General features: G+C 52.4%; 1 protein-coding gene across 7 annotated transcripts; it reads left to right on the top strand.

Annotated features, from left to right (window-relative positions):
- The first annotated feature begins 1,113 nt into the window (after window positions 1–1,113).
- Window positions 1,114–24,155, top strand: SEPTIN3 (septin 3). 7 transcript variants are annotated; one of them, XM_065887999.1, is made up of 11 exons: window positions 1,114–2,464; window positions 9,541–9,732; window positions 11,983–12,111; window positions 12,784–12,865; window positions 14,491–14,628; window positions 15,926–16,043; window positions 16,909–17,004; window positions 18,915–19,014; window positions 20,249–20,300; window positions 20,578–20,671; window positions 22,839–22,904. In XM_065887999.1, exons 1-11 carry the CDS (start codon window positions 1,114–1,116, stop codon window positions 22,902–22,904), a joined length of 2,418 nt encoding a protein of 805 aa, XP_065744071.1. The 7 variants fall into 7 exon arrangements, with proteins under 7 accessions (XP_065744071.1, XP_065744073.1, XP_065744072.1 ...); XM_065888004.1 differs by lacking the exon at window positions 1,114–2,464 and adding an exon at window positions 4,878–5,004 and having other exon boundaries at window positions 18,918–19,014; window positions 22,839–24,155; XM_065888003.1 differs by lacking the exon at window positions 1,114–2,464 and adding an exon at window positions 4,981–5,004 and having other exon boundaries at window positions 22,839–22,920.
- Window positions 24,156–26,186: the final 2,031 nt, after the last annotated feature.

Here is a 26,186-nt window from a genome sequence, read left to right as displayed (position 1 = left end):
CAACAGGGAACTCCCTCCTTGCCTCCACTTCTCTTCCCCCCTGATCTTGCCGTCACACAGTTCTGGAGTGGCCACCTGCAGATCTGACCAGGTCATCTTCCAGGGCCTGAGCATCACTGTGGCCTGGCCTGGGCCCCAGCGCACCTGCAGCCTTGTCTCGTCCCTCCCCCACAATACAGCCTGGGAGCCCCATGGAGGATTTCCAGAAAGATGCCACATTTCCTCACCTTTGGGCCTTCTGTGTGAATTCCCCCAGCCCCAGGCCCAGCCTCCCTCCTTTAACCCCAAAGGCTGAGCTAATGCTTCCCCCACAAGGCTCACCTCCAGCATTGCTCTGCCTGCTTCACTGTCCGGTGCCCCTGGGGATGGCCGGTCTCCCCAGGGCAGATACTGTGGCTTGTTCACTGGATAAGTACCCTGTGAATGCTCACTACTTCTCTACTTCCCAAGCCTCACCTCGTCCAGGGCCCTCTTCAGCTCCAGTTCTGGCTCCGATTTCAGCTCCAGCAGCAGGCCAGCCCAGGGCTCTTTCCTGGTTCCGGGCAGGAGCCCCAGGTGCAGACCCTCTTCCCAAGCCAAACTGGTCACCTCTTGGTCTCCTACCTGGATGCCTGAACTCCTATTCTGGCTGCTGTGTGTGGGAACTCAGAGTCCTCTGGCCCCTTCTGGAAGAAGCAGATAAGCTTCCAATAACCACTGCCCTCCACTGGGGCTCCTGAAAAGGTATATGTGACCTCCATGGAGTTGGCCAGAGAGGGGCCACACTCAGGCCTGCAAAGGAAGAGGTTTCCTCATGCCGGGGCAGCCTGCTCATTGGGTTCCATCCATTGCTGGAACATTCTTCCACATTCACCTGGTATCTCGGTAGGTGTGTGTGTGTGTGAGGGCCCATGTGTGTGAGGTGTGTAGGCATGTAGCAGGTGGGAGCTGTAGGAGGGCTGTAGGAAGGGACAGGTGTACTCCACTGAGGACTTGACAGTCTCCCAAACAAGGGCCCTTCAGAGGAGTGCTAGCTGCTAGTCAGGACGGGGAGGGCCAGCACCTGCAGGCTTGAGCACCTCACCCCCGCTTGGCCCCTTTTCTCTGTCGATCAGGGGAAGACGAAAGACCTGGATGGACCACGACTTTGCGATGCAGCCTCACGGAGCCCCAGGCGCTGGAACCTCCTTCTCCCGCAGCCACCTACTGGGGCGCCCTGCCCGCCCCTCAAAGCTCCCTGGAGGGGTGTCGCCTCTCATCCCTGTTCTCAAGAAGACCATCCATCTCGATGCTTTCCCCCAGAGCCACATCCCACAGGCTTCCGGCCGACCAGGCCTTGGAGCTAGGGCGTGGAGTGTGCCCCCACAGGAGACTGGCAAGAGCCTGGCACCCAGGAAGCTCAGCTCCATCTCCCTAACAGTCCGCCAGCACAGCCAGGCATGGCGCTTGGGCCCCCTGCCTTCTCACTGGGAACAGGTGTCTACCCCGGGCAGGGAGGCTGCCACCCACAGAGGAGGGAGGCTGCCTTCTCCTGACTCACCACCTGTGACCCTAGTGCCAGGGGACAGGGTCCACTCCGAGGGCCCAGTTCACCCAGGTCTGGCCAAGCCCAGCAGGGTGCCTGCAGTGGAGAAGCCCCTGGTGAGCTCATGCCTGACCCTGCCTTTCCAATCCCGGTTAGCTCAGGGTCCACCAGGTCCTGCAGGGCCAGGCTTGGTGGGTCAGAGGCACCCTGTCCCAATGACCACCCATGTGCCTACCAGAGCTTCTCCAGGAAGAGGCAAGCCCCGGCCCAGGGGTATTCAGAGACCCCGGCTGCATCTCCAAAGGGCCATCCCTGCCACGGGGCCTGCGACGGCCATGCATTTGGCTGCCCTGGATACAACGAGGCCAGGCACATCCGGACATTTATCCACGATGGCCACCAATAGGCCTGGCTTGGCTGTCCACTTGGCTACACGAAACACATCTAGACTGGACACAAGCACTGAGTTCCCTCCTCTGGATAGCAAACTGGGCTCTGCCATGGACTTGGCTAAAGCAGGCACAACCAAGCCACGCGCGGTCACGGATGCGGTGACCCCAGACCCAGAAAAGCTGGGCAGAGCCATAGCTACAGCAGGCGCAGCCAAGCCGGATACAACCACGGAGGGTACAGCCAGGGAAGTGGCAGCACCAGATCAAGGCAAGCTGGACACAGCCCTGGTGTTGGCCGGGGTGAATAGAGCCAAGCTGGACATGACTACGGATTCTCTTGTGTTGGATACAAGCAGGCTGGGCACAGCCATGCATTCAGTTGTGCCGGTCACCCCAGACCCAGTCACTGGTGAGACCACACTGGACAGTGTCATTAAGCTGATGAGATCAGACACTGTCACCTACCCATCAATGCCAAACAGAAGCACAGATGCAGCCCTGGACCATGCTACGGCAGATGCTGCCACAGACTGGGTCACCATGCTGGACCTGGCCAGAGAAACCAAAGGTAAATGCAAAGAGCTGGGCTGGGGATGTGCTGGACTGCTGAGGTGTATGAGCCTGGAGCTGGATTATGCTTGGATAGATCTGGGGGACTTTAAAGTCAGAGCTGAATGAGCTGGGAGAAAAGGGAATGGGGTTGAGTGGCAGAACACAGGCGGTGCACCCTGAACTGGGTCCCACTCTGCCAGTCAGAGGTCAGGTTGAGGGAAGCCATCAGAAGGGGGGTTTACAGGGGTAATTTGTGGGAGAGCACTTATGCTGAGTCTGTCCTTTAGCATCTTCCATGATTGTTTCTTTGTTCCCTGAAGAGCTGAAATAATTAGGTGATCTATAGGTGAGTCCAGCTTGAAAAGCAAACCACCTACACGAAAATATAGACCAGCACTTCAGTAAGTGGTGATTTATCTAACAGTCGACACTGCCAGGCTCCTCTAGATGTGAATAGTGATCTCACCCAAGACCTTCTAAATCATCCCCAGTCGGCCTTTCAGGAAGATGGTTGTTGCTTAAAAGGTGCCTCACCTGGAATTTTTTCTCGGTCCCTTACCCCCAGCCCTTTAGTCCTGAAAGGTGAGTTGGGGACTTGTAGGTTGGAAGTCCTACATAGAAGAAAAAACAGGTCAACACAAGGGCTAGAAGTTCATTTGGTCTTCGAGAGGCTGTGACACGCCTAAAGTCACACAGCTGGTTGATGGCAGTAAGCTAATGGGAACCCAGATCTTGGAATTCTACTTTGGGCAGTCTCATTCCCAACATTTCAAAGGCTCAGAGATTCTGGGTCTGGCAGATGCTTGGAAAGCATCCAGTCCAGTGGCTTAATTGGCGTTGGGGGTTGTCAGCCCCCTTCTCATTGCCCTCTGCACACTTGGCCTGGGGGAGCCCACCCAGGCTCTGGTCTTCCCTCCTCCCTATGGGACCTCAGCTCTCCCTCCATCTTCAGCCCAGCCCTCTCTCTCAAAATGCAGGTGTAGACACCCAGTGGCCTGCCAGACCCCTCTACCCAGACAACTCCCGGGCATGTCTAGAGGCAGCCCCGTCTTCCTGACTTCTGCCCTCCCTGATCTCACTCCCTCAGCTGCAGGCACCACACCAGAAACCTGGGTATCCTCGTCTTCCTCATCTTTCTCTCTCCTTCATCCCATCCAGTCTAATTCCAACTCTGTTGATCCACCTCCTCAGTCCTTGGCTGTCTGTCCCCTGCTCTCCGTCCCTCTGTCCCCGTGAGGCCACCCCCTGCCCCTCCACACAGCTGCCACAGGGACTCGTATATTTCATGGCAGCACTTCCTGCTTAACAGCTGTTGGTGACCTGCTGTTACCTTCTTTGACAAGTCCAGCTCCTTAGCCTGGCTTCCAAGGCTTTGGACTTCTCCAGCCTCTTAACTCTATATCCCTGTCTGGACTTTTCCCTGCTTTGGTGCACCCGGGAGCTCTGTTGTCTCCAGCACCATGCAGCTCTCGCCTCTGGGTCTCTCCATAGACTGCTTTCCCTTCTTGCCTCGCACCTATATTTGCCTTTCCATCTTGGCCCTCACCAAGGGCCCTCACACCTGCACCCACAGTACCCGGTGGGTGCCCACCACCCCGCACTCACAGTACCCTGTGCATACCCCACTCCCTCCGTTAGGACAGGCCAGCTTTCTGTCTTGACCCACCAGACCCAGAGCTCTTTGAGGACAGAAATGGTGACCCTCATTCCTGTCCCCTCAAGGCCTGGCAATATGCTGTCCAGTCAAGTTGACTGAATGCAAGGATGATTTTTCTGAAGGGTAAATTGAGGCTCAGGAAAGTTCCTGACTAGCTCAAGGTCACAGGGCTCATCATCCCAGAGCCAGGCCTGGAACCCGGGCTCCTGAATCAGTCAGGGTTCTACAGGCACCCGCGTCTGGGCAGAACCGCGTTGAACCAGCCCAGCATCCCAGCCACCGCGTGACTCTCGCGCGCGCACCGCCTCCCGCAGCTCCCACAGGTCCCCTGCGCTCTCCGCCTCGCCCCGGCCTAGAGGGTAACAGGCCGGGAGCAGGATCGAGGGGGAGGGACCGGGACTGGGATGCGGGAACCATGCCCCACCCGGAACCTCGAGCCTGCAGGCACAGCGCCCCCGCGCGCCTCCCCGGCGGCCCGCAACCGGCCCTGGGTGCCCGCTCCAGTGTGCGGGCGGGAGGGGAGCCGGTGCGGACGAGGACGCCGAGGGAGGGGGAGGGGAGGGGCCCTCGGCGGGGCGGGCGGGTCACGTGGTGCGGGTGGCAGCGGCGGCGGCGGCGGCGGCGGCGGCGGCGCGGCGGCGGCATCGGTGCAAGCGGGCAGGGGCAGCGCTGCGCCGAGCCAGCCGAGTCGAAGTCCCGGGCTGGCGCGGCAGCGCGGGGCGCGGGGACGGCGCTGCCGGGCCGCGGGCCGGGCGGGTGGGCGGAGAACGCAGAGGGTCGAGGCCCGGCTGCAGGGTCTGCTCGGCCCAGGAGGAGCCCGCGTCCAGCTCAGCCTTGCAGCCCCGCGCCCTGAGCATCTTCCCGGAGGAACGGAGACAAAGGAGGATTCATGTCCAAAGGTAGGAAGGCCGGCGGCGCCACCGGCGCGCGCCGAGAGGAGGCTGCGGCCCCCAAAGCCCGGCTGGAGATGCTACCCGGGGAGGGTTGATGCGCTGAGGAACCCATGCGCGGTGACATACGCACGGACACACGCACACACGGTGGCACACATCCCAAGATGTACAAGCCCGGAGAAATGCACATATGGAAACGCGGAGAGATACAGAGAGCCCCGAAGAAGCGAGGAGGCACCCAGATGCGCACAGAAAGCTCCACACTGGAGCACTCCAAGAAGTGCACACACATGCACACCACGCACAGGTATCAGGACCACCTACAGCCAGACAAGAGACCTGTGCGCTGACACGTAGACCCCTTCCCCCACACATAGGCGCACACTGAGACGGGCACCAGCTGGTGGTCTCCAAGGGAACTCGTTGGCCTCCAGAGGACTGGGATGGAGGCAGGGGTATCCCAGGGCCCTTTGCTTCTGTGAATGGGAAAGTATTAAGATACCTTTTGTGATTCCTTTTCTGAGAGCCGGGGGCTGGAGCTGGGGTGGACTGGAATTGCCTCTGCGGGTGGGGGCGCTGTTTTGAAGGCGGATGGGGGCTGAGGAAGACCTGCAGCTCCCCATGGAAGAGCCTCCCCACCCCCTGGATCCCCACTAAGCCAGGGAGGAAGGTGCTATTCTGGAAAGGTCCCCTCCCCCTGCTGCCACCTTCCCAACAGAGGGGTGGGGTCCCTGGGCCAGACAAAGACAAAGCCATTCATTTGCCTGTAAAAGAAAGCACCAGGGTCCTTGCTTGGCATGGGGATGGGGGGAGGTGCTGTTTCTGTGGGGACTAAGCTAGAGCTGAGTGGGCTGGACAATGTCTCTTCCTGGAGCACTGATGGGCAGGTGACTCCTGGCAGGGGGTGCTGCAGACAGATCCCCTCCTCTCCAGGGGCCCTGAGAGACTGGGAGCTTAGGAGGAGCCCCAAGAACCACTTAGGCAGGATGGCATATTTGAGCTACATCCTGCCGTGACCCCATCCTGAGCTCTTGCCCACCCTTGGGGAGCCCCCCTCCAATCCCTGTTGCAGGGGAAGGAGAAAGTCTCATAACAGAGTCTACCTCCGTGACTGTGGCCCACGCAAGAGCCATTTGCTGGGTGGAGGTCAGCTGTTCTGCCAAGGGAGCAGCATCTGAGGGAAGAGAAAAGTGATGGCTCTGAAGTAATATCTGCCTTGCCACGGTGAGGCTTGCATTCATTCATTCATTCACTGCTGAGTGTCTTGTTACACTAGGTTCATTGGGGCACAGAAATCAATAAGATGTGGCTCCTGCCCTGAAGAAGGGTGGGAACCGGCATATGTTCAGTGCCAGGTCATTTATGTCCATGCTTTTGTATAAGCTTCATAGCAACCCAGCAAGGTAGGTACTGTACCTATTTTCCTGAGGAGAACACTGAGGCTCACAGGGGTCATCCAGCTGGGAGTCAAGTATGGGCCATCTGGAGTTGGCATGGCGGGACCAGGGGAGCTGTAAGGGCAGAGGATGGAGCTACAGAATTCAGCTCCAGAGCTGCATTTGTCCTGTGCCCTGGAGGGCTTTATGCGCTTGTCAGGCACCCTCACCAAACAGTGGGCCCTTGGGGGCAAGGACCTTGTCTGGGGTCCAAAAGTGTCCTTGGCATTTAGTCTAAAGTTTGGCTGGAGTAGGCTCCCATTTGACAGCCTGTGGGAAGGCCTGGATGGGAGGGATGGGATGGAGTGAGTGAGTGAATGAATGTGATGACTAGGAAGTTAGTCGGGGGCTGAGGCAGCACAGAAGAGAGGCATCCACATGAGATGGGAAAGCAGAAGGTTTCCTGAGGGGTAGCCCTTGGGCTGAATGGTGAAAAAAGAGGACGAGTTAGCCAGGGGCTGGAGTGGGCGAAGGATCTTCCAGCAAAGGCTGTGACACAGTGACCCACCACAGGTTTGCAGTAATTGTGGCTGATGGGTGGTTGTAATTGCCATGCGGTTGGGAGGGGCAGCTTGCCAGCAGGAGCTCTATGGGTGCTCATAGGTGCTTGATAGAAGAATGGTGAGATCTGCTCCCGTTCTGGACCTGCAGCAGGCCTGCTGTAGCCCCTAGAAGTTGCCTGGGAATCTGGTAGGCCGCCCCCTTCTTGTAACCAGGGTCTGTCTTTTTGGGAATGATCTTTGAAGATGCTGAAGTTGACAGACCAGGGCTGAGCAGGCCATGGTGAGGACACACACTTTATAAAAATACTTACAAAAACTTCCATAAATAAATACTAGACTCACTTTCCAGGTCTGTAAAATGAGGTAAGACCCTGCCTGCCCGACACACACATACACACCGATGGATCTATCCCACAACACAGGTTGTGGAGACCAAATGGGCTGGCTGTAGAGGCATGAGGGAGATGAATGGGGCCAGCCGTGTGAGCAGCTGGGCAGGGAAAATGGGGCATTGGCCCCCAGTGCAGGTGTGCTGAGTTGGGTCCAGGAGCCATGTGCAGAGTGGATGTGGAGGCCGGGCTGCTGAGAGTCAGCTGCTGTAGGGCTGAGTCAATCTTGCTGCCTTCTGGGGCCGCCTGGCTGGCAACGGCTTCCTGGGAAGCAGGAGGGAGCCACGCCAGGCCCTGGGGAGGTCCTGAGACTTTGTCAGATTTGGCCGTGCCTGGGAGTGACAAGGAAAGAATGGTTTCCAATTGAGAGAGAGAGAGAGAGAGTCTTGCCAGGACCAGTGGAAGGACCAGGTGGTAGGGGTACAAGAACAGACTCCTGGCTGGGTTTGGGGGTGGGGGAGGGAGGTACTCCTGTCCCCTCACCCTCTTTCCCATCTGCTACTCCATCAGTTCTCTCTGTGAGCCTGAGACTCTGCAGGGTGGTAACCGTGAACCATAGGATTCTAGAATGGCAGAGCTGGAAGAGGGCCTTTGGAGAGCGTGGAGTCCAGTAACTGTGCTGTGTAATTAGTATCTGGGGCACCTCCCTCTAACGAGTGCTTTCACATGCACCACTTCATTTCCCCTCCTGACAGGCTGTGAACTTGAAAGGGACAGGAGCAACAGGGTCTGGAACAGTGAGGCGCTGTGCAGGCGCTTCTAGGCATATACCCCGTGTGCAGTGCTCACTACAGCCTTACTCACGATCCTAACCGGTTTACAGAGTACAGAGGAGGAAGCAGGCGCGGGGGAAGGGGGGTGGTTTGCCCAAGTCCACAAAGCTGGCTAACAGCAGAGCCAGGCTCTTTCCACATCACCACACACCCCCGTTTTACGGGGAGGGAAATGGAGTTGCTGTATCCTGAAACCCACCCTGGTGGACAGTGGCCTGATGAGGAAACACACAGATTTCTCTTGTATGTGAATATACGCATGATCTGCCAGACCCAGAGGGATGTTTGCCTTTCTCCACTGGGGAAGGGCTGTGATTTCAGCCTCCCCTTTCTTTTGCTACCCACCATCCCAAGAACACGTTGTGTCATGTCATCTTAGGTCAGTGATGGCCCCTACTTGGGTCTCATCCTCTCGCCAACAGTCAAAAGGGAGACTTATTCCCCCTCAGACTCAAAACTAAGGCTTGGAGGGTGTCTGGGGACACCTCAGGGCACAGACCTCCTTACTTTGCAGCAGTGCTTGTGGAACAGAGGGGACACGGAGGCTGGGAGACAGGAGTGATGCTCACTCTGCAGAGATGGGGTGGCCCTATATGTGCTTCCTCTTTTTTTTTTTTTTTTAAATATTTATTTATATATTGGCGGCCAGGTCTTAGTTGCGGTGTGTGGGATCTTTAGTTGCGGCATGTGAACACTTAGTTGTGGCATGTGGGATCTAGTTTCCTGACCAGGGATCGAACCTGGGCCCCCTGCAGTGGGAGCACAGAGTCTTAGCCACTGGACCACCAGGGAAGTCTCCCCATGTGCTTCCAAAAAAGACAAGCAACTGGATCAGTGACAGGCAGTCAACAGATGTTAGGTCCAGTATCCTAAAAGGTCTTTGCCCTTTTTCTGGGGGAGGCAGGAACTCAGGTCAGAATAACCCCAGACATCTCTCAGATCAGTGGTTCTCAGCTGGGGCACTGTTGTCCCCAGGAGACATTTGTCACTGTCTGGAAATATTTTTGGTCATTAAACTGGGGGGGCTACTACCTGCATCTAGTAGAGGCCAGGGATGTCACTAAACATCATACAATGCACAGGACAGCTCCCTGCAATAATTATCTGGCCTGAAATGTCAATAGTGCCAAGGTGGAGAAACCCCTGGGTTAGAGACACAGATGTGGTTCTTAGGAGCAGCGAGGTGCATATGAAAGTGCCCCAGCAACTGGAGGGTCTGGGTACTGGTCCAGATTTTGCATCTGACTTGCTGTGTTCTTGGCAAGCCCCTCCCCCCCAGGTGTCAGTCTCCTCATCTGTGAGAGGAGAGACCTGTACTGGATGCCATGTAAGGTCCCTTCCAGGCCCAACCCTGTATGATTCTGTATCCAGAGAATAATACTGTGCCTTCCACGTGACCTCTGCTCTCCTCTAGCCCACCCCTCCCACCTTGGCTTTTCAGGGCTCCCGGAGACCAGGACGGACGCAGCCATGTCAGAGCTGGTGCCTGAGCCCAGGCCTAAGCCGGCAGTGCCCATGAAGCCCGTCAGCATCAACCCCAACCTGCTGGGCTACATTGGCATCGACACCATCATCGAGCAGATGCGCAAGAAGACCATGAAGACTGGTTTCGACTTCAACATCATGGTCGTTGGTATGGAGGCCGTGGGTTCCCTGGAGGCCCTGGTGGCGGGCAGCACCCAGGATCCCGATTCTTTCTCGAGGACGGCCTCAGTCCTGGCTTCTCTAGAATGAGCTCTTTCTCAGAGGAAAGATCTCACTGTGCAGATCACAAAGGCCTGAGCCCTTTCTCCCCACAGGCTGGCTGATCCAAGGGTGGGAGCTGTGGGTGGGTGGTCACTGTGGCCCCATCACCACCTGGCTGTGCTCAAGTTGCCTTCATGTGTGTGGCAACGAAGGACATCACCAGTGTCCTCCCCTAACTTCAGGAGCTGGGGGAGGATCGGATGAAAGGTGGTCTTCTTTCTGATCTTTTGTGTGCTTTCAAGCTTAGAGAGAACTTCCAGGACACTGGTCACTAAGTGGGGTCACTGGGTCACAGAATGTAAGAGCAGAGGGGGGCCTTTGCCTGACCTCAGTGAGATACTCCCTCTGTTGCTGAAACTGGTATCTGGGCGTCATCCTTCTTTCCTCCTCCTTTATCCCCCAATCCAGTCAATCATCAAATACGGTCAATTTTACCTGATAAATATCTCTCAAGTCTGTCCACCTCTCTCCATCTCCACTGCTACCACCCTAGGCCGAGTGGATCTCTCCCCTGGATTACCAGGGCCACCTGACTCAGGGCTGCTTAAACATAAGGAGCTAGGCCACAATGTAAATCATCTTGAAAGTCTTGCTGTAAAAAACATCGGCTAAACTAAACATTGTGCTCGGTGCCAGAAGTTGATTTACTTTCTGGTGCGAACTTCTTTTTCTCCCGGTTCTCTGTCTCCTGTCTCCTTCAATCCATTGTCCACCAGTGACTGAATAATTTTTCCAACCTGCAAAACTCAAGTCACACATCCTACTTAAAATCTTTCTTAAGTTTACGGGTTTAAATTCCTAGCCTGGCCTGGTACTACCTCTCCACTGATCTCTTACCACTTCCCATGTAGCATTCGATTCCTCACTTACAGGGAACAGTTCTCCTGGACCTAACATGCTCTTTCCTACCTCTTAGCCTTTGTGTATGCTGTTCGCTCTCTCTAGAACCTGCCCTCCCAGCTTCTCATGGGTCATTTGAAGTCATTCTTAGGTTTTAGCTTAGTTATTGCTTCTTCGTAGAAGTCCTCCTTGATCCCAGAGAGACTGGATTAGGTTCCCTTTGGCATTGTCCGCTTATGTTTTGTCTCCCTCACACCAAATGGCTCCTTGAGGGTGAGGATGATGTCTTGTTCACCACTCTACCGCCAGTTCTAGCAAGGTGGGCGGCTTCACTCCCCAGCAGTGCCTGTGGCATTTGTCACGGGTCAGTCACTGCGCGCAGTCAGTACCGAGCCCAGAGGTAGCCTTTTAAACATATTAGGCACGTGGCTACTGCCAGTTGATCAGTTGGATTGAGAAATGGACCTTTTTTGCTATCCCTGGTCTTATCCAGTTCCCTCCCTCCCCACCGTCCTATCAGTAAAGAGAAACTAAGGCCCAAAAGAGCAAACATGGCTCGTCCAAGGCTTCAGGGAAGAAGCACAGTTGAGTCTAGAACCTTAGGCTCCAGCCCCATGCCGGGCCCATTTCCTAATATATGACAGGAATGCTCTAGACCAGCACACCTCCTACTTTATTGCCCATTTGGTTCATCTGAAGTCCTGTTAAAATGCAGACTCTGATTCATAGGGCTGGGGTGGGGCCTGGGGTACCTCATTTCCTACAAGCATCCAGGTGATGCCAAGTGCCACTCATTAGTTGCCAGCCTTGCCGGTGTGATTCCGGTGCATGTTTGAGAAACACTGCTCAGACCAGTGGTTTTCAAATATTTTTTAGTGTGGAGCTCTCCCTTGGAATGGAACCTTCTGCAGAACTGCAGTGTCAGTATGCAAAGTAATTCTGTCTTTACTTTTAGTATGATTAAATATTAAAAACTTAGGTCAAGCAAAAACAAAACCAAAGCGAAAACCGCTACATGAGACAAATGCAGAGGTTGTTCCTTTCCCAGTGGTCCTGGGGCTCCAGAAGGAGAGAATGTGGAATCCAACTAACATTCCCCCAGGTCCTTCACCAGTAAGTAGGAAACCGTTCCCACCCACCTGCTCTCCCTACTCAGCCCCTTGCCTCCCCAGTGAGCCGTCAGTCAAGGGCCTGGATCACAGCTCTAGAATTCTGTAAGCTCAGGGGAGAGATACTAGGCTCGGCGGGTGGGCATGGGGTCTCCCTGCCTTCTCATCCTCCTCCTGTCTTGCTGCAGGTCAGAGTGGACTGGGCAAGTCAACACTAGTCAACACCCTCTTCAAATCCCAAGTGAGCCGCAAGGCCTCCAGCTGGAACCGGGAAGAGAAGATTCCCAAGACAGTGGAGATCAAAGCTATCGGGCATGGTGAGGACCAGGCAGGGACCCCGATGGGCATTGTTCAGAGGAGGCTCTGCCAGAAAAGGGAAAGGATGGGGCTTCTTGGGGAATGAGACAGATGAAAGGCAACCTCAAGACAGAATAGAATTAAGCCCTAAACACACGGGAGCCAACTCCTTAGACTGGAAGTCCAGGAAAGGGGGTGAGGGAATTAGAAAGGAATGAAGTAGGATTTGAGCTGGATGACAAAGGCTGGGTGGATTTAGACAGGCAGAAGGGGTAAGGAGGGCATTTCAGGAGCAGGGAACAGCATGGACAAAGGTGTTGAAGACCCTGAACTTGACTTTTCCAATAATCAGTCCTGCAGAAGGAAGGAGCCCAGCCCGGGCTGGTAGGGGCACCTGGTGTCAGCTGGAGGAGTGACCTCCCTGGTGCCTTTTTTTAAGAAATTTATTTATTTTTTTATTTATTTTTGGCTGCGTTGGGTCTTTGTTGCTGCACGCGGGCTTTCTCTAGTTGCGACGAGCAGGGGCTACTCTTCGTTGTGGTGCGCAGGCTTCTTGCAGTGGCCTCTCTTGTTGCAGAGCACGGGCACTAAGCACGCAGGCTTCAATAGTTGTGGCATGTGGGCTCAGTAGTTGTGGCGCACGGGCTTAGTTGCTCTGCGGCATCCTGGTGCCTTTTCTGTTCACTCCTCAGTGATAGAGGAAGGCGGTGTCAAAATGAAGCTGACTGTCATCGACACGCCAGGCTTTGGAGACCAGATCAACAATGAAAACTGGTATGTCTGCCTGTGAGATTTCCACCCTAAAGACTCTGCAAGGCAGATACTGAATGTGGTGCAGATTCATTCACACTGAGAGCCGTCTGCGCCCTCCCTGCTGAGGGGTTAAGCGGGAAGCCTTGCTGAAAGGGGGGAGGGGCTTTGTCAGGAGGCAGGGAAGAGGTCCACATGGGGCCCAGGCATGGGGATGGAGGGGGACAGTATAGAGGGAATGTCAGCCAAGGGATTGCCTGGAGATGGGAGTGGATCTGTCATAATAGGCAGGAGAGGCAGAGCAAGGGGAACTGGGGTGCAAATCCAGGCTGACCTGAAGGCTGTGGCAGGGAGCTCGGCCTGAGAGCCAGATGTTGTAGCCCTGGACAAAGAGAGGATGGGTGGAAAACAGGAGGAAGGGGAGTTTCCATGGAGAACCTTTGCCTCTGGGAATCCACAGAGCAAAGCTGCAGTCAGCGTCCAGCCAAGAAGGGGTGAAATACACTGCCCAGGCATAGACGGAAGGGTCGACTGTGAAAAAAAAGCACAACGTAAGAGCTGTGAGTTGGGTTTCATTCACTGTCTCACTGAGGACTGTAGCCCGGGAGACAGACTCTCAGATGGTTCTGAGGACCTGCTCTGAAGAGGTGGGCGAGAGGCAATATATGTGTGATTTCTGGCTGGGGGATACGGAGAGTCAAGCAAACAGCTCAGCAAAAGGCTCGTCACGAGGATCAGATATCTCAGTTAAGATTTTAGTGTTTTTCTGAGTAGGGGAAGGTGCGAGGATTTGGGTCCAAAAGATTTTTTTTTTTCTGAAATAGAACTATCTAAGGGCCTGTTTTCCCAAAGTGCAGAGAAGCCTTATCCTGTTACTTGTCCTGAATTCCCTTCAGGGTATATTGTAGGTCAGCGACTGCACTGACTAGTGACTTAATCCTTGTAGAACCAGATGGCAAGTGACATTCCCCACTTTACAGAAGGTTCCAGGCAGAGGTTTCCTCCCAGACAGGGATGGTGACAGTTGTGCCTCCGTGAGGGAGCTGGGGTCTGCCCCAGACAGACAGGACCACTCAGCAGCACACCTAGGAACTGGCTGTACTGATCTTAGAGAAGTGGCTGGTTGCCTTCTTTTCTGGCTATACACACGCTTCTGGACAGAGAAGGGTTATTATTCATTGTTATCAATGAATGGTTGCTATGACTGTGTACTTTCTACGTGCCATTGCTCTGTTAAGTACTATGCCTGTCCTTTCTGATTCTTCTATGAATCTCTCCAGGTACCTATTGTTACCCTCTTTTTTACTTATGAGAAAACAGCTTCAGAGAGGGGCAGAGATTTCCCCAGAGCTGCCCAGCTAATAAGTATGGATGTGGGGAGAGTGTGCGCTGCTGTCGGGAGTGGGATGGGGTTCTGCAGGGTCCCTTAGCCCAGTCAGAGAGCTAGGTCCCCAGGGGGGCTCTGCCCTTGATCACAGGGAAAGCCATCCATGGGAGGCCGAGGGATAATAGTCAGCAGGTAACCTAGACCCACCAGGGGAGGTAGGGAACGAGATGGATGTGAGGGGACTGCTACCTGACCATGTCTAAGGTGAGCTCCCAGGTCCTGTCCTTCTGGGACATCCATCTGCTTTCTTCCCACCCCCCAGCTGGGAGCCCATTGAGAAATACATCAATGAACAATATGAGAAATTCCTGAAGGAGGAGGTGAACATAGCCAGGAAGAAACGCATCCCTGACACTCGTGTCCACTGCTGCCTCTACTTCATCTCCCCGACGGGACACTCGTATGTACCAGTCCCACGCCCATTGCTGGGCCTGGCTTTAGTTTGCATCATCTGTGCCCAACCTGTAGTGGGTAACCGTTACCTGGACTCAGCTGGGGAGGGCCAGATGGGCCCCAGTGTAGTCACAGTCCGGTGATTCCCCAGAGTTTCTTGCCAGGAGAGTGAAGCTGACCGTCAGCCCCTACGCCGCCCATTGGTGTTCTGGCACTGTAGCATGACTGTGCCGGCACACAGAAGTTGGCTTATGTGCCCCAGATGCTCCTCATTTGTTTAAGAGATACCTGCTGTGCCCAAGCCTGGGGTTGGGGGCAGTAAGAAGGGTGAAATGGGGGGGGGGCTGGGCTACTGGATTGGGGCTGGTGTTTGCAGGGGGAGGTACCCAGCCGTAGGCATTTGGAGGGCGGCCAGCCCGGTATGAGGAGCCAGGTGTCTAGAGATGAAGACTGGCAATAAGCAGGGCATGCTGGGAAGTCTGGTTGTTGAGTATCAGGCGGGGCTACATGCTAGGGAGTACCAGGAGAGAACGGAGCAATCCAAGTAGGTGAGCAGAGGGCGGGTGTCTCGTGATTTATCACTAAGCCCAGCTTAGTTCAGTTCTTGAGAAGATGGCACAAGCAAGGCAGGCCCCCAGTGTTGGAGGAATCAGATGTTCAGCAGGTTTTCAATGGAAGAGCTCAGGAACGCAACAAAAAGTTTGCGTTATCCCTCCCTAGAACCTGGACCCAAGGTCAGAGCAAGCCAGCAGATGGCCTGACTGAATGAGTCCCCTTGACTGCAAACTAGAGCCAGATTGGGGCCCCAGAGTCCAGAGGAAGCTGGCCCCGCAGATGGGGGAGGGGTCAGGCCCCCAGATGGAGCCCTGCAGGACTAACTGGGGGCTGGGAGGAGGCCTGTCAAAAAGTGCTGTCTTGTAGGCAGAATAGACACACACATGTAACCGTGACACAAGGACGTTTGGGTAGGGACAGCAGTCCACAGCTGTTCCCAGGAGAAAGAAATCTTAGGTCAGAAAAGATGTCATGAAGGCGTGGTTTGAGTGGGGCTTAAAGAAGGCAGGATTTGCATGGGAACCGAGGAAGAGAAAGAGGTGGTGATGGACCATGTGTGGGTGGAGAGTCGGGGTCTCTTCTGCACATTGAGATGGTGGATGTGTGTCGGATAGGAAAGGGAGCAGCCTCTTGGCCTCAGCCAGTTCCCAGCCCAGTCCTCCTGTTGCAAGGGTGCCCCTGGAATGGTGGCAGTGGCTGAGTGGGGGAGGGCACGGTGGCTCTGACACCCCACCTTCTCTGGGCCCCAGCTTGCGACCTCTCGATCTGGAGTTCATGAAACACCTCAGCAAAGTTGTGAACATCATCCCTGTCATTGCTAAGGCTGACACCATGACCCTGGAGGAGAAGTCTGAATTCAAGCAAAGGGTGAGAAGGCCCCCTCCTCCTTTTCCTGTCCCCATCCTTGCCTTCCCCTCTTCTGGTCCAAGCCCTCTCCTATCCTTCATTATTATATCCACCCTCTATCCCACTTCCCACCCAGCCCCTACTCAACCATCAAAGAGGCTGGGCTGGTGGTATCTGGGGACCAACAGTGAAGAGAAGCTCCAGCCTCCTTGCTGCCCTCCAAACTTACCTGCAAAGACCTCTGAACACACAAATCACCATGAGCATGAGAGACCACTCCTCACTGTCAGGCTGCTTGAAGGACTAATCAACCAACTGCCTGCTAGTCCTTATTCTTTTCCATAAGCTCTATCCTGTGTCGGACACACAGGCGATGGGGTTGGGGAGACGCAGAAGAAGTATAAAGACAGTTGCTGCCTTTAAGAAACTTACAATCAAGTAGGTTACTGAAAAGATGCTGGGTGGCTTCCTGGAGGAGGAGACTTAAGCCGAGCTTTGAAAGAGGATCAGCAGAGAGGCTGGGGTGAGGGCGATGCACCTCTCTTCCCTGCAAACAGGAATATAACAAGTATGGCATGAGCACTGCCCATGTGGAATCTGTTCCCAGCTGTACTGCTTGTCTGAATCCTAGTCTTACCCTAAGGTGAACAAGCTAGACCCCCAGACTCTTCCTCATTGCAGGCTGGGTGGGCTATGGTAATTGTAGGGGTGGGGCTCCCATATGTTCAGGATCCTCCTGCTGCCCAGGGCCTCAGAGTTCAGAGATAACTGGATTATCAAAGACTGCATTTATCCCTCTGACTTCAGCATGCACACACTTGCACACGCATGCACACACACACATAGCCCTCTCTCCCCTTACCATGCTTCTCCTCCCCACCTCTAGGTTCGAAAGGAGCTTGAAGTAAATGGCATTGAATTCTACCCCCAGAAGGAATTTGATGAGGATTTGGAGGACAAGACAGAGAATGACAAAATCCGGGTAGGTGCCTGGGACTGTTCATCACACGGATGCCCGCCTTAGTCCCCCTGGGATGTGGATCATGGACCACTTCTGCTTTGCAACCTGCTTTTCCCTTTCCATACTCCCTGCCCGACCGTGCCCGACCCAGACAAGAAGTGTCAGGGGAGAGGTTGAGGACTTGGGGCGCTGGCCAGGACTGTGAACCCTGCACCCAGGAAGCCAGTGCTCCGTCCATCCCCAGACCACACGAAAGCCTCTCGTTCCCCCACAGGGTCAAGTGAAACCAAGGTATGGGGTGATGGAAGGGCACAGGCAGGAAAAGCTTCAGCCTGGGGTCCAAAGTATCTATACTCTATCAGAGCTCTGCTTGTCAGTTTCCCCTTCTATAAAATTCAGAGGCTTATAGGCTCTTTTTTTCTTTTTTTCCCTAGAAGGACCCTTAAAAAAGTTAAATGTCAGACAGACTCCAATATGTAAAACACAAAAACAGAGCTGCTTTGGCTAAGTGACACAGGCACAGCCCTACCTTCTGAGCAGCCCCTGGGGTATTTCCTGGGAATTTTTTTTTTTTTCTGGCTGCGTTGGGTCTTCGTTGCTGCACGTGGGCTTTCTCTAGTTGTGGCGAGTGGGGGCTACTCTTTGTTGCGGTGCGTGGGCTTCTCATTGTGGTGGCTTCTCTTGTTGCAGAGCACGGGCTCTAGGCGCGCGGGCTTCAGTATTGTGGTGCGCGGGATCTAGTGGCACACGGGCTTAGTTGCTCTGCGGCATGTGGGATCCTCCCGGACCAGTGATCAAACCTGTGTCCCCTGCATTGGCAGTCGGATTCTTAACCACTGAGCTACCAGGGAAGTCCCTCTCCTGGGAATCTTAAGGTTTCATGAAGCCTGGCTTGGAAACCACTGACCTATGTGATTTCTAAGATCCGTCTCAATTCTAAACTTCTACTATTCCGTGATTCTACATCAGAATCCTGAGTTCTAGTCTGAGCTTTTCGATTAACCACTGTAACCTGGGACAAATCACTCATTTGCTTTGGTCTTGAGTCTCCTTCTTCATCAAGTGTGGTAACCTGGTAGAAGCCCCTTACCTGATGTAGTTGAGACAGGCAGTTGGTCAGTTAATTGAAAAAATCAATTGAAGTGAAGAGATTATTTTAAAAATGAAACATATTTATCTTAAATGTTTTAAAATAAATGTTTTAATATAAATCTTAAGTGTTTTAATACATTCATTAAACATTCTTTTCATAGAGAGACAAGCCCTCTTCTTTGAAGGTAAGTCCGCTCTGAATGCAAAAGCAACTCACCTTTTTCAAATCTTTCTGAAACATTCAACTTAATTTTCAGAGAAACAACTCTCCACACTGATATGTCCTCAGCTTATATAATAGTTAATTTATCCAATTGCAACAACAAGTACACACCAGGCAAAAAGATTTGGGAACAGATACCTGGTGGAGCAGAGGGGCCTACGCACATCAGAAAGCAGCCTTTGAGCTCTGGAAGCTCAGCGGGTGTGGGCCTCTGCCAGTGGGGGAGACAGTGTAAAGCTTCAGTTACTTTGGCAGTCAGTCGTGTAGGTGTCGTTTAAGAGGCCTGTCTTTCCTGGCTATCTCACAGGGTTGTTGCAAATCAAACCAAACCTGATAAAGCACTGAAGAGCGTGAAGCATTCTCCAGTTGTAGGGAAGCTGACTTACTGAGGTTAACCCACTAGGCAGGGGAGCAATCGGGGTTGGACCCAGGCCTTCGGACTCCCAGTCCAGTGCTCGTTTTAAGAGACAAGAGCCTTGCCCTTGCCGTCAATGGGATCACTGAATGAGCTTCAGAAATGTGCAGTTCAAGGCTAGAGGCCCGGGAGCGTACTCCATCCTGCCCTTGGAGGCCCAGATGGTAGGAGGATGACATGCACGTGTGTCTGGTTTGTCAGCAGGAGAGCATGCCTTTCGCTGTGGTGGGAAGTGACAAGGAGTACCAAGTGAATGGCAAGCGGGTCCTCGGCAGAAAAACTCCCTGGGGGATCATTGAAGGTAATTCAGTGCATCTTCTTGAAGAACTGGCCGCTGGTCAATTTTGCTTATTTATTAAGCATCTTATAGGTCAAGGCACAGTCCTAGGATGTAAGATATAAAATGAATGTCAGCCAGACCCTGCCGTAAGGGGCTTACAGTCTAATTGGGAAGATGAGGCTCACAGGCAGGAAGCAATAAAAGATGGATTTAGCACCTGACCGGGAGGCACTAGCTCGAGGGTCAAAGGAGTTCAGAACATGGAGAGATTATAAGGATCGGAATAACCAGAGAAAGGTTTTCACGTGAAAGGAGGCATGATCTGAAAAACTCCTGAAGGGTTGTTCAGATGTTGCCATTTTCATTTTATTAGCAACGGTGTGACCTTGAGAAGGTCACAATGATTCTGAAAGTTCTCAGAGAATCACTTCAGTTGATCACGTTCATTATGATACCCCTCGGAGGGGAGCAGGGTAGGCGTGGCTGTTCTCAGAACATCCGTGCTGAGGCACTTGAGTCTCAGACGGGTTAAGTGTCCTGTCCAAGATGACATGACTTGTTAGTGGTGAACCTTGGATTTTAGACCCAGATATTTTGATTCCAAAACCAAGTTCATCCCATTATATCGTGTTGTCTCTCATTTTTCTATGACCCTTTGTGGGGATTTTTTAAAAAATAGCTTTTTCTCATCATCTGCCTTGAATTATGAGAATATCTGTCCTACCCATTAGATTGTGAGACAAGAGGGTTTGTGGCTTAACCCTCTTCTTCTTCCACAGTCTTTGGCAAGTGATTTGCAAATCGTAGGCACTCAGTCTATGTTGAATTAAATTTATCAAGCCATCATGACCTTTTTAAGATGGCGCCGTTATTTTCTATGTGTGTTACTGTCTTCCGATCAGATTATAAGCTCCTTAAAGATAGGAATTGTGTCTTAGGCCTTTGACAGGTTTCTTAGACTCCCTGTGTATTAGTTTCCTTTTCTATATAATGGGAAATATAATAGTGGTTATTCCACAGAGTCTAGAGTAATATTGTGCCCCTGTAGCTACTTAATGAATACTTGTTCAATGAGTAAAATCCAATGCACTGAAGTGCCAAGATGAGCACACCTCTGAAAGGGTGACCATAGCCTGACCCGTGGCTCCCTCCTAAATGCCTCCATGACCTGAACAGAAATTCACCTGCTGGTGTTGCAGCATTAGTGAAATGACCACCTGTTTTTTTTTTTTTTTGTTCTTGTTGCTGTTCACAGTGGAAAACCTCAACCACTGTGAGTTTGCCCTGCTTCGAGACTTTGTCATCAGGTAAGATGCACCCCTCCCGTCAGATGGCAGGTTTAATTATTTGGGGTCTGGAGGCTGTCTGTTCAGATCGACTTCCTCAGTCCCCAGGTCTCTCTGACAGAGCTTTCTGCTCCAGTCCCAGCTCGCGTCTCAAAGGAAAAGGGGCTCAAGAGGTATCATTGGCTCTCTGGAGTGGGTCCAGGCCATGGACGCGATGTGTGGACCTCAGACGTGGGTCCCCTCTTTCTCCTCCCGCCGCTAATCACATCCCTCTCTCTTCTCACCCTGTGTCCTTCAGGACCCACCTCCAGGACCTCAAGGAAGTGACACACAACATCCACTATGAGACCTACAGGGCCAAGCGGCTCAATGACAATGGAGGCCTCCCCCCGGTGAGCGTGGACACAGAGGGAAGCCACGACAGTAACCCATGACGACCCTTTCTCTGTATCATCACACATACCCACTTCTCCATGCACACACATCCCCAAACCACCACCAACCACCTTCTTCCTTTCTCTCCTGTCCCACAGGCCTATCTGGTAATTGTGGAGCATCTTGTCTACAGTGTGTGTGTGTGTGTGTGTGTGTGTGTGTGTGTGTGTGTGTGAAAGAGAGAGTGTGTGTGTGAGATTGTGTGTGTGTATGTGTGTGCGCCTGTGCAGGGGTGAGGTATTTTTACTGCCCTCCCTGGAAAGTCCCTTGTAAGTTTGGTTCCTCCATGGCTGTCCATTATCTGTCTCCTTTCCTTGTGTCCCAGAACAAAGCCGTGTGCCTCACTCAAGTGGTCTGGGGGAGGTTTCATTTAAAAATGATGGGAGCAGGTGAGCCACAGGTAATGCTTTCTTACCTCTGAAACCCACCTGCAAACAGGGACTGCAGAGATTCTCCAAGGACAGTCTGTGGAGCTAGACCTGGGAGGGGATGGGGAGTTGATGACTTAACCCTCCCTGTAAGTCCGGGTTGGTCTGGGGTAAGGCTAGGACTATTTGAGAAAAGAAAGGTCAGGGGAGAGCAGAGAAGTAGCCCAGAGCTGGGTTCCTGCAGAAAGAAGTAGTACCTAGAAGTGGAGGAGAGAGCTCCACCCTTTGGTCCGTGTTGCATTCACTGTCCGAAAGCTACTACCTGTCACCACCAAAGACTGCTGCTTTCCGCACTCCCCTTGCCTCGCTCCCCTCGGCTTCCACTTTCTCTCTTTTCCCCTCTTTCCCTCTTTCCTTCATTCTACCCCCTCTGACTTTTCACTTCTTTTTACCCTAATCCACTTTAGCTTCATTTCTATATTTAGGATTTATGCCCAGTCTACTTCCCAAAACGACTTTAGGCCACTTAAAATAAAATCATCGCTTAAATCACGGGACAGTACAAACTGAGATTTCAAGAGAAATTGGATTTATAGAGAGGCATGGGAAAGAAAGTTTCTGCGGTCGAGCGCTGAAAATGGCCCCGAGCTTGTGGGCAGCCCAGCAAAGGAGGAGACACAGCGAGTTATGCGGTGCCCACTGGTTAAAGAAGCACATGTGCTGGTCAAGTGAGACAACCTGTTTTAGGCATTAAGTTCTAGAAGAACTGAGTCTAAAGTATCAAGAACAATATACAGTATTTGTCTTTCTTGGTAGTTTGGCAATTTTAAACCACACCTCCCTTCTCTCCATCAGGATTCTTCCTCCTTAAAGCTGGCTTCTGTTTCTCTCTTCTTCTTGTGTATACTTGACCCCCCCGCCCTTTACTTCTCTTCTATTCTCTCTCTGTCTCACTGTCTCTTTCATGTTGAAGCTAATTACATTTTTGTCTTTCTCTGCTTTTCCCCAGTTCCTCTTCCTGACCCCTGTAGACATTCCCAGTGATACCCACAATCATACATGTAGCCTTTTCTTGCCTTTCCCTTCAGCCCTGTATTTATTAATGCATATATTTCCCCTGTTGTTTTACAAACAAGTTACTCTTTCTCTTTTAGTCTGTAAGGTGGCTGAAATTTGGGGCTGGGGAAACAGTTTAGCCTTAGGCAAGGGAAAACAAGTGATACAGTTTACAGTAACCTCTTACAACCTCCTGTTCCATCTCCTGGTCTAACCCTAGGTGTTTTACTGGTCCCTGCAGATCCCAGCGTTTATAGTCCCTTATCACTCAGGTGCTAGGAGAACACATAGACTTAAGACCAAGATTCAGTGGACCAGGAGAAAGAGGCAGGTGATCTGTTGCCAGTGGCCCAAAACTCATGGTCACAGTCTTTCCTGGAAGCACCTTACCAATCCAACCCACATCTTCCCTCACCCACAAAGTTATTCGAGGCAGGATAGAAGAGCGGCAGGGTCAGAGCCCAGAGGTTGCTACATTTCAACAGAAGAGGGATCCCTGGCTTATATGGAGACGTGGGACTAGACACCTCGGCCTAGCGGGGAAGGTCTAGGGGTGAGGGGGGGCATTGGAGAGGCTGAGTAGGAGACTGATGCTTGGCGCCCCTAAATCATGATCTCAGCCTCCCTGGAGAAGCTGTTTTATATGTCTGCTGCCAGCTGCTGGTCTCCACACCCTCAACCGTTCTCAACCCCCCCGCAGGGAGAAGGCCTCCTGGGCATTGTCCTTCCACCTGTGCCAGCCACCCCCTGCCCCACTGCAGAATGAAGGCCATTTCAAGCGCCGCTCCTCCCTCCATTCCTCTCAGCTGTTATTGCTGCAGGGCCACGCCCTTTTTAGTGCTGTGTATGTCCAGCCAACACCACGGCCCCTCTCAGCCCTCAGCCGGTGGGAGGGGCCGGCTGCCCCTTTAGGACAGTTGCTTCTTCCATTCATCCAAACCACCCCTCTCCTCCCAGTGGAATGGAGTTCTTGCCAGCACTGCCCTGCTCCATCATCTGTGTCAGCTGGTCCTAGCCCATCTGTAGGGTGAAAGAGCTCACCAAGAGCTCCTTCTGCCCTTGCAAACCCATACCGGCTACTTGTAACCATCTCCAAGGGAAACGGCATTATTCCCTGTCCATTCATCTGCATGAGCTACTCTTGGCTTCCTTAAAGGGTCAAGAAAGCAACTTTTCTGCTTGTCGGGTTTGTTGACGTCAGCTGTGTGAGCCCCAAGGTGGGACGAGGGTGCCTCCTTCATTGCTCAAAGCTTATTTATAAGGATGGGTCACTACAGATCTGGGGGAGCAAGGGCTAGGATGACTTTTTTAAAAAATCACTGCTTGTGGCTGGCCCGGAGGGCAGTCACACACCCTCCCTGCCCCATAATGCAGCCACTTAGGGAGCGCGGTTTTCCTGAGACATTCCTGGAGTTGACTTCCTTATCCTCAAACTTTAAATAAGAACTAAATGCACACACAAAACTCCAGAAAGTCACAGGATGTGAACTCTAGGAGGAAAAAAGCACCCTTCTGTCCACTTAGCAATAAGAGGGAATCTCTTCCCACCCACCCTGACTACTCCACCCCACCCCCTCCCCCACTCCGTTAACGTGAGTAATGAATCAGCCTGGCCACAGTTGGTCACTGTAGGCTAGTGGAAAATCCCCAGTGGAGGGTACAGCCCCGCATCAGATGCATGAATGTTTGCGAATGTCGGCTGCCACCGCCCCACACACTATGTCTTTATGGAATACCCCTTGCCCACTGCCCCACCATTTCCACCTGCACACAACTTGCTCAAAGGCTGGTGACTTGTGGGCCATTCATCTACAATGAAGTCCTGATGGAGCAAGAGGCCCAAGCCTAGGGGATGCAAGAACGACCCATTTCTAAAATATTACCAGTCCCAGCCAACCTTTTGGTGACATTATGATTAATTTTCCCAATTGAAAGTAAGCAAACAGACACTCAAACTGGTTGTGTAAATGTTGCTAGACTTTATGTGTTGTACAACTAAACATTGCTGTTTGAACAATAACTGAACTGTGTTTTATTTTTGCTCCTCAATCCTTGGCCAAATTAGCTATTACATCATCTCACCCATGTGTGGAGGGTGAGACAGGGACCATCTTGGTAAGAGGTAGACACAGAAATTAGAGATGGAAAAGTTTTTGTGAGGTCAGTTCATCTTCAGTGGGCATGAAGTCGGACCCCTGTCATTATTCCCTGGAGTTTTGTATCCAAAATGAGTGATGGAGCTATCACACTTTACCTTGAGGGATGCTATGTTCTGCATAGCCTGTCTCCTCTAATGGAAACAATGTCTATTTTCATTCAATTAATTTCCTAGCTTTCACCCTCCTTTTTCCAGAAGGCATAAAACCAAATCTAGGAAAGGAGTGGACCTATCTTGCCTAGAGACCTGCCTTTTTTTTTTTTTTTTGCGGTACGCGGGCCTCTCACTGTTGTGGCCTTTCCCGCTGCGGAGCACAGGCTCCGGACGCGCAGGCTCAGCGGCCGTGGTTCACGGGTCCAGCCGCTCCGCGGCATGTGGGATCCTCCCGGACCGGGGTATGAACCCGTGTCCCCTGCATCGGCAGGCGGACTCCCAACCACTGCGCCACCAGGGAAGCCTGAGACCTGCCTTTTTTGCAGTGAAGACTTTTAAGAGCTAAACTTAAAGCACTAGCTTGTATTGTCTTTTTCAAACTTAAACCAATCCTTCCTGTGAGGTTCACACTGTCTTCTATAGCCAGCAAATAACACAACTCTACCTGTATATTATCTCTCTGAATTTGAATGTGACAATCATGTATAACTGTGTTTGGGTCCTCAACATTCTGTAGGGTGAGCACAAGGTATAGATGAATGGTGGGGAGTCAAGACGAGAGGAAGAGAGGTCAGCAGGCCCTTGGAGTCATTCAAGTAAAATGATGACTGGAACTAGAACGGCAAGGCCACACCAAGATGGAGGGAAGTGAGAAGATTTGAGTGACAGAGCAGTGTGGGAATCATAAAATATCACAGCTGAAAGAAACCTAAGAGTTCTTCTCGTTCTTCCTTCAAACAGATATGGAAACAAGTCTAGAAAGCATAACCGTCTTGCCCAAGGTTGCACACTTAGTTACCAAGGCAGAACAGGGCCTAGACCTCAGTGCTTGTTCCCCTGCTTCACGCCATTCCTATTGTAGTCGTGCTTTAAAAGTATATATATATCTGGTGGTCCAGTGGTTAAGACTCCACATTCCCAATGCAGGGGACACGGGTTCGATCCCTGGTCATGGGAAGATCTTGCATTATGCTTGGTGCACCCTAAAAATAAAAGATTAAAAAAAATACATATATTTCTGAAATCAGCATACATCTTACAACTGATGTCCGTTTATTTGGCAACTTTTTTTCCTTCAAGTTACACTTTAAAATGGTGCATTTTACAACTGACAACATCTTAAATTTGATGAAATATGGTAGGTGGTCCAGAAGATGTTAACATCCTTCTGTTTGAAGCCCTCTGGTGCTATTGGTGAAGTTTAAAGGAAATAAGAATACATATAACCTTTTAGTCTTAAAAGCAATTCTGGTATAACGTATCCCACCTGATCTTCACAGTCACCCTTTGGAGGAGGCAGGGCAGGTATGATGCGTGCCACAGAGACAAAAGGCTCTCTCCATCTTGGAGCTGGAACAGACTCACACAGGGTCGAAATTCCCCCTTTGATTTCCTGACCCAGCAACGCACCCTTTCCTGGATGCTGCCTCACAAGAAATCGGCTCTGATCCCAGGCTTTCTTTGGTGGAAGAAAGTTCTGCTCGCCTTAGGAGAAGTGAGGAATCGTTCTGGACCCTTTCTCCAAAGGGCAACAGTTTCCTGACTCAGGCCAGGGAGGGCGTAGGAAAATTCCACTTTTAATTTTGATTCCCAACAGGACCAATTTAAGTTCATACCCGTGGGCAGCGGGGCAGCCACTTAGGGGCCAAGACGGCGAATCGCTGTCGAGGAGGCCACTCATCACTCACTCCTCTGCGCTCCGGGGGTGGAGTCAACTCCCTGGACCCTCCCCCTTCC

Source organism: Phocoena phocoena, chromosome 11, assembly GCF_963924675.1.
Source record: "Phocoena phocoena chromosome 11, mPhoPho1.1, whole genome shotgun sequence".
Taxonomy (NCBI): Eukaryota; Metazoa; Chordata; class Mammalia; order Artiodactyla; family Phocoenidae; genus Phocoena; species Phocoena phocoena.
This window is presented reverse-complemented; position numbering and strand designations above follow the sequence as displayed.

Coding starts and splice junctions, on each gene's coding strand:
- SEPTIN3 (XM_065887999.1), top strand. CDS start 1,114: ATGGACCACGACTTTGCGATGCAGCCTCACGGAGCCCCAGGCGCTGGA. Junction 9,733..11,982: donor CTTCAACATCATGGTCGTTG/GTATGGAGGCCG, acceptor GTCTTGCTGCAG/GTCAGAGTGGACTGGGCAAG. Junction 14,629..15,925: donor ATCTCCCCGACGGGACACTC/GTATGTACCAGT, acceptor TCTGGGCCCCAG/CTTGCGACCTCTCGATCTGG.